The sequence below is a fragment of the Fukomys damarensis genome, unplaced genomic scaffold, assembly GCF_012274545.1.
Source record: "Fukomys damarensis isolate Sample0158 unplaced genomic scaffold, DMR_v1.0_HiC HiC_scaffold_2, whole genome shotgun sequence".
Classification (NCBI taxonomy): domain Eukaryota; kingdom Metazoa; phylum Chordata; class Mammalia; order Rodentia; family Bathyergidae; genus Fukomys; species Fukomys damarensis.
In genome coordinates, this window is record NW_022900914.1 from 33,256,718 (window position 1) to 33,264,181 (window position 7,464).

General features: G+C 35.8%; 1 protein-coding gene across 12 annotated transcripts in view; it reads right to left on the reverse strand.

The window, feature by feature from the left end:
- Positions 1-7,464, reverse strand: part of Ccdc88a (coiled-coil domain containing 88A) — a 154,430-nt gene that overhangs the window by 103,520 nt on the left and 43,446 nt on the right. For all 12 annotated transcript variants that reach the window (XR_778647.3, XM_010615863.3, XM_010615864.2 and 9 more), the window contains exons 4-5: positions 3,702-3,771; positions 1,680-1,738 (exon numbers count right to left, since the gene is read on the reverse strand). Coding sequence is in view for 11 of the 12 variants with exons in the window: in XM_010615863.3 (XP_010614165.1) it covers positions 1,680-1,738; positions 3,702-3,771 (129 nt within the window). In the remaining variant the exon portion in view is untranslated. The remainder of the gene's footprint in view (positions 1-1,679; positions 1,739-3,701; positions 3,772-7,464) is intronic.

Consider the following 7,464-nt stretch of genomic DNA (forward strand, 5'->3'; position numbering starts at 1 on the left):
CCATGCACTAAATTAAAATCCAAATGGATTAAAGATCTAAATATTAAAACAGAAACATTAAACTTGCTGGAAGGTAAGTTAGGCAGAACTCTGGAAGACATTGGTATAGGAAAAGACTTTATGAACAAATCCTCAGTAGCACGGGAACTAGCAGATAGAATCAACAACTGGGATCTCATCTTACTAAAAAGCTTCTGTACTTCAAAAGAAACCATCAGCAGAACTAAGAGACAATCTACAATGTGGGAAAAAATTTTTACCAGCTGTTCCTCAGATAAAGGACTATTATCAAGGATATATAAAGAACTCAAAACAATCAGTCCCCCCAAATATAAAGACCCGATCCAAAAATGGGCATCTGAAATGAACAGACATTTCTCAGACAAAGAAGTAAAAGCAGCAAGAATATATGAAAAAATGTTCCACATCACTGGTCATTCGAGAGATGCAGATGAAAACAACACTGAGATTCCACCTCACCCCACAAAGAATGGCTGCTATCAAGAAATCACACAATAACAAATGTTGGAGGGGTTGTGGGGAGAAAGGAACCCTTCTCCATTGTTGGCGGGAGTGCAGACTAGTGCAACCACTATGGAAATCAATATGGAGATAACTCAAAGAGCTTGGACTGGAGGTTCCATTTGACCCAGCCATCCCTCTGCTGGGTATCTTTCCAAGAGAACTAAAAGAATCATATCACAGAGAAGTATCTATTGACTTTTAAAACTATCTCTACACTACCCTATTCTTTCCAAACCTCTCAAAATAACTATTATTTTCTGCTTATTTTATATCATAACCATGCGTATTTAATGTTTTAATTTTATTAGTACATGTTTTCAGGACACAATAATTACATTCATCATGGGGAGTTGGTACATGTACATAACACATCTTAATTCTTTTTACATCCCCTTCCCCTCCCTACTTTCTCCTCCACCTTTCCTTCTATAATTAACCTCTGATACTGTTTTCCTACACTGCCTTTCTTAAGACTTAGCCCACCCAAATACTCTTCTACTCTTTCTAATGACAATCTGACAGAATATCTACCTTGAATTTCCATATTATATAAATCCCTTTTCAGATGATATGGATCTGTATTGCATGAATCCATGGACAGTTAAACAAAATCAGCTAACAACTTCGAGAAAAATTAAGAATAGTTAACATTACTAATCTTCATGTTTTAAGTATAATATTAATGTGTATCATTAATATTACCATTTTTATCTCCCCTTTCATCCCCTCTTTTACCCTCCCTGCATCTCTTGGTCTCTTTCCCATTTGCAAAAAACCTCCCAGGCTCCTAAAATATTTTTCAAAGTTCTACCTCTTTTTCATTGTTAATTCTTATAAAATATACATTCATACAAACATGAATTATAAAGATTTTTGAAGAGGCTCATAAAGAATAAATATGAAAAACTTAGGGGCCATTAACAGCCTCAGAACAGGGAAAAGAATAAAGATTTTAAATGCCACAATAATATAAATTTTAAAAGAACTGAACAACTATTTTTCTTCAACATAGTCTCCTTGGAAGTTATACAAATATTTAAAACTTTCTAACATACTTTGAAAACTAATGATACATCTTTAAATCTTCCAAACACTAGAGCCTGAAAAAGCATAAACAGGCTAACATGAAAATATGAAGAAATACTTCAACCTACCTGAACTGCACAACCCAATAAGAGTAAAAGCAGTTTTTTAACCTCTTCTGTGCCTTGTTCTGAAAAAAAAAAAAACAACAAAACAAAAACAAAAAACAATTACTTAGTATAAGAGCTCTATTTCAACTCTTTACTATATTCTGCAGGTATTATTCACAATAAAGTGACCTAAAGTTTAATTCTATAAACATATATACCGTGAAATTTAAAAAGCAGCTCTTTGTGTTTGTAGTGTGGTAACAGCAGCAGAAATAGGCAACAAATTTAATTTTGAAAAGCTGTAGAATAAATACTTTCAAAGTTTCATGAAGTAAATATGCTATTCCTTTTCCATAAATTATATTACATTAGCTTACCATATTAAGAACCTACCACATTATGCTGATATAATATGCCAAAGTCAACTAAAATGGCTGCTACAGGTCTGGCTTCTCAGTGCACTCTTTCTAAAATACAAATATTACTATTTATTAACCTATAAAATTTAAATGGAGTTCCACTGTGTAGGTTCATAAGGATCAGAATCTTAAACATCTATTTCAGTGAGACTCCTAATAAATGTACATAACAAGCTGGATAAAAAGATAACAGCCTGTTACAGAACTGGAGAAACCATCTCCTATCCAAAAGCATTCAAATAAAATTTTCTTAAAACATTCAGTGGTACATATAGATATATCTTTCTCTCTCTCTCTCTCTCTCTCCCTCCCTTCCTCTTCATCCTGCCTATGAATCACTTACTAATATTCATCATCCTAGATCAGTGATGGCGAACATTTTAGAGCTCTCAATGATACAAAGAGTCCACTCTGGAACATGTGTCATAGGTGTGCCACCACTGTCACAGCTCTATCTTTGTGTAGTCTTCCCTAAACCAATCAGTAATGGTCCTAACCTTAACATAAATATACACCAATTACATAAACAATGGCTCCATATTTTATATGCCTATACGTTTCGTATGTATCTCTACTTCATACTAATTATTGCATAGTTTCCCAGTAATGTGTGTACTATTTATTTAAATATCTGGCCCCTAAAACCTAGGAGAAAGTTACTGAATGCATATGGAATTGAAAATTTCATTCTACCTGAAAATTGTCTTTTCTTTCTTCCCCTATCCCCTAGTGGTGGGTTTGAACCTAGGGCTTTGGCCATGCTAAGCAAGGGCTCTACCACTAAGCTAAGCCTCAGAGTCCCCTTTTTAAAATATGTACATGATTAAACACCCCAAAGTATCTCCAAAGACTAAACTCTCAGCTAGTTGAATTCACTACTAATGCATCTAATTAGTTTCCAAAACAGGTGCCTTTTGTTGTTGTTGATTTTGACTATAGGAAAGGGTAGGGTGTAGAGAAGATACAATATACTCAAATTGGATACCATGTCACTAGCAAGGATTAAGTCCTTTGTTAAAAATTTAAACTCTGGGGGCTAGGAGTATAGCTCAGTGATAACTGTGTGTTTAGCATGTGAAAGGTTGTGGGGTTCAACTCCCAGAAACAAAAACAAACAAAACGTAACACATCATAACTAAAATCTGGTAAAGGTTAAGAGTTTTAAGTAAAAATAATTTAAATGAACTAAGAAACTGCTTCTCATTTTTTCATTCAGAAGTAGTTTAAAACATCAGTAAAACTTTATCTCAAACTTCGGCAATGATAGGTATACAAACAGAACTTATTTCCAGAATGTTTTTTAGGTTATATTCCTGTAAGTTTATAACTACATCATCTTTTATATTTATTTATGAGACACTAAACTCATAATAATCACCAAAAACTATCCATTTGGGAATAGGAGAAAAAAACACTGGACTTTGAGTTAAGGGTGTATCTACTCCCTCCTACAACTTAACAAATTCTAAGCTTGTTTTCTTGCTACCAACTGCAGCATCACCTCCACCCTCTCCAAAGGAGTTGTGAAAACCTATGTGTTGTTAACATAAATAATCAAGCTCCTGGTAAACACAGTATCACACAAAGGTAGAACATTACTGTTACATTATATTTTAATACTTACCAGAAAAGGGATTTTTGCCAATGATTAAGACATTCGGCAATGACATCATAATCAATTGCTGCAGAGTCTCCTGTAAAATAATACCCAATAGTTACTGAATGGCTAATGCTGACTAGGTTATTATTCATTAAGTTGTAACATGATTAAACACTATCTTGTAGGTACAATATACTGTAATTTTCAAATAAACAAATATGAAAAAGACACAAGGTCTTAAATCCTTTGCAATTTTAAGTTAATGGATTAAATAACTAAAATTATAATACCAGAAAGACTTAATGTCCATAAAGTAAAAGCATCTGAGTTGAACTGGACTAATATTTACGATCTGGAAATCTAAGATTTTAAGTTTAGACAACTAAACTGTATTCCTCAATAAAAGATGAAGCATGTATACACTTCTAACAGCTAATTCTGATTATCAATTTGGCTAGGTTGTGAGATACCTAGAGTAGTAAAGCGCATTTCTTGGTATATCTGGGCGGATCATGGAGGTGTAACCTTGGGGACTATATCTGTTCCCTAGCCCTTTCCTCTTTGGGGCTCTTCCCCTGCTCTTTGCTTCCTGGACATCATGAGCTGAGCAACTTTCCTTTGCCATGTCATCCCACCATGACATTTTTTCCTTAAGCCAACCAACCATGGACTGAAAGTGATCCAAAATAAATCCATCTTCCTTTAAGTTTCAGGTATCAGGTATTTTGTCCTAGCAACAGGAAAGCTGTTCTTTTAGTATTTCTCTCTGAGAGAATTAAAAATGTCAGCGGGGGGTGGGGCGGGTAGCTCAGCCTGCTAAGGACCCAAGTTTGATCTCAGGTACCAAAAAAAAAAAAGTCAGCCAACCTTAAAATTAAGAAAGCTAATACTAGCCTCTCTTATGATCATTTCACAAAAGTTGAGTTCTTCCTCAGTGAATCATTATTTCTGTCCTGTATCTATAATAGATAGCTAACTTCCTTTGACTACCATCAAACGTTTAGTGACAAAGAATGTATGCACATTCTGATGGCACAGGATGATTCAGAAAGAACCAAATATATTTAAGTTACTAATTTTAAGTAATACATAATCAGGTACCCCCATTCTGTTTACACCACTTTTTCCTTGAAGAACTGAAGGTACACATCAATCTGACATTACAACTACTGACACTGGTGATATGCTACAGAGGTCTGAGATGTATTTATAGGATAGATGGATATCATGTGAAATTACTGAATCTTTGCAAGATAATAGAAATAACAATGACTGTTTCTTTATAAATTGGTTTTGACTATAAGAATACTTATAAATTACATATAAACAGCTACTGAGAAAAGTTTTTGAAAATATTCATTTTTGTGCACCATCATTATTTAACATGAAAACATGACGAAGAAGCAAATAACCAGGAAAAATATTTATAAAAACTTGTGGCCAGGTGTCATGGCAAAATCAGTAATCCAACTACTCAGGAGGCTGAGGAAGAAGAGTCCACTGTTCAAAACTAACCTAGGAAATTTAGTGAGAATCTGTCTTAAAAGTAAAGTTTAAAAGGGCTGAAGAGAGTAGCAGAGTGCTTGCAACAAGAGTCCCCGATTCAGTCCTACGGCCACACACACAAAGTTGTATTGCTGTTTTTGTTGTTTTTCTGAGACAGGGTCTTACTATGTAGTGAGAATGAACTAGCCATGTAGCCCAGGCTGGTCTCGAACTCACAGTGATCCTCCTGCCTCAGCCTCCTGAGTGCTGAGATTACTGGCGTGCGCCACCACGCCCAGCTTGTATTGCTTTTTAAAAATGTGAGATTCTACATCCACTGGAAGTCTCTGTTCATGGTTAATGGGAAGCATGACACCAGATGCAAGTTAGAATTAATGTTTCATCTACAATTCTTCACACACATTAGAGAGTTCAAAAAATTTTTCTTCAACATTAGCTAATTAGAAATCTACTACCAAAATATGTATGCATGTAAGGAAAATACATGCAGTTAGAAAAATAAAATTCATAATACTAACTATGCTGTGGGAGCCCGGCCGTGGCCCTCTAGGAGTTTGACATTTAAAAGGAAACTTCTTCACCTCTACACTCAAGGCATTGATACAATCTGTAACATTCTAGGACTCTGCTTGTTAAACTTGTTGCTGCAACAGAAGAAACTCAAAGAGACAGCCATAGATCTGATGTTATCAGTAAGAGTCAGGAAATTCGGTCTTTGAAAAACAATGACTTGGTGTTTTTTGTTGTTATGTGCCCTTAAAAGCTTCCTGTTGCTGTGAACCTATAAAAGGAGCTGTTTCTGTGAAGTAAAGCAGACTTCTCTTCGTCTCCGCTCAGGTTTGAGTGTTCTTTCCTTTCTCAATCCTCACTCCCCGACTCAGGCATGTTCGTGTTGTGACGGCTGGACCGCCACAAGTGGCGCCCGAACAGGGACCTGAAGAACAGGGACTTGAAGAACAGGGACCTGAAGAACAGGGACCTGAGTATCGAGGGATTCAGTGAAGGACACCGATGGATAAAGAATAAAAGGAGATCTCGACAAAAAGAAAAAAGAGGACCTTCAAAAGGAAGGCAAAAAGAGGAGCGGTGAGTTTTCTTGTAAATATTAAAAATGGGAGCAGGCAAGAGTTGCATGCTTTTTGTATATATGCTTAAAGACTTATTGTGTGTCGGTGGTGCTAGAAAAGGGCACCAGCAATTGTGTAATTCATTAGAATTTGTAGAAATAGTTTGTCCTTGGTTTTCTTTTATTTGCTTCAGTGTCTTTCTTTTCCTGTTAATGTCTGAATTGGTAATTTGTGATCCGGATCATTTTGGAGGCAGGGAGAGAGGTCCAAGCAGACGTGCTAGTGGACTCCCCGCAGCAGGGGCCAGAGAGGTCCTTTGCCCTTCTGGTAGGAACTTTGTCTCTGTGTTTATGGGGAGGGAGATTGATTTTTTTCCCCTCCTCAAGACCCTCTGGTTGAGTGTTCTTCTGGTACTGGTTTCGGAAGAGGAGATTAAGGAGATTCCCCGACAGAGTCCCTGGTTCTTCTTTCAGTTTGGTTTTCATAAGTCTTTGTCTTACATTGTTTGGCCTCTTTTGCTCCAGCCTAGGAGTTGCTCAAACTTCTGCTCTACGACAGTCAGCTGTTAGTGAAAACTAGTTTTGGTAACACTTCTTGTGCAAATGATTAAACTGTGATTATAGGTTTAACTTGCTCTTTTAGATTAATACTGTTCTATTGGGAGCCAGTCAAATTTTAAGATGTAATAATCTAAAAGCAGAAAACGGACATTTTAAGCTGAAGTTTGTTATGGAAGGTTCATAATAAATGAGATAAAAAAAAATATTAGGAAAGCTATAAGTAAGAGTTGTACTTTTAACATGAAAGGTTTTTGTTTGTTCATCTTGTCTTCACCTAAGTATGTAGAGAATGTTTATGGAAATTATTTATTCTTGCTTGTTGGTTTTAAGTCTGTTATAAAAAGTTTTAGAGTCAAGAAGAGCTTTCATTCCTTTAACCCTAATTCTACAAGAGATTTGTTAATTTTGATCGGCAAAAGTTTTGACTAGTAGTAACTACAGATTTTATAATTCAATTGGCCAAAACCACCTAAATGGACAGCAAGGAGAACTTAATGCAACTTCTCCGTTATAACTGCTGACCAGTGGCCTTCTACATGGCCTTTGGAGGAGTCTGTCTCTCAATTACAAGGCATTGGTCAAAGTAGAAATCCTAAACAAAGTACTGATATATTAAATTGGAGTGGTTTAGAAGGACATTGTGGGACTCTTTTC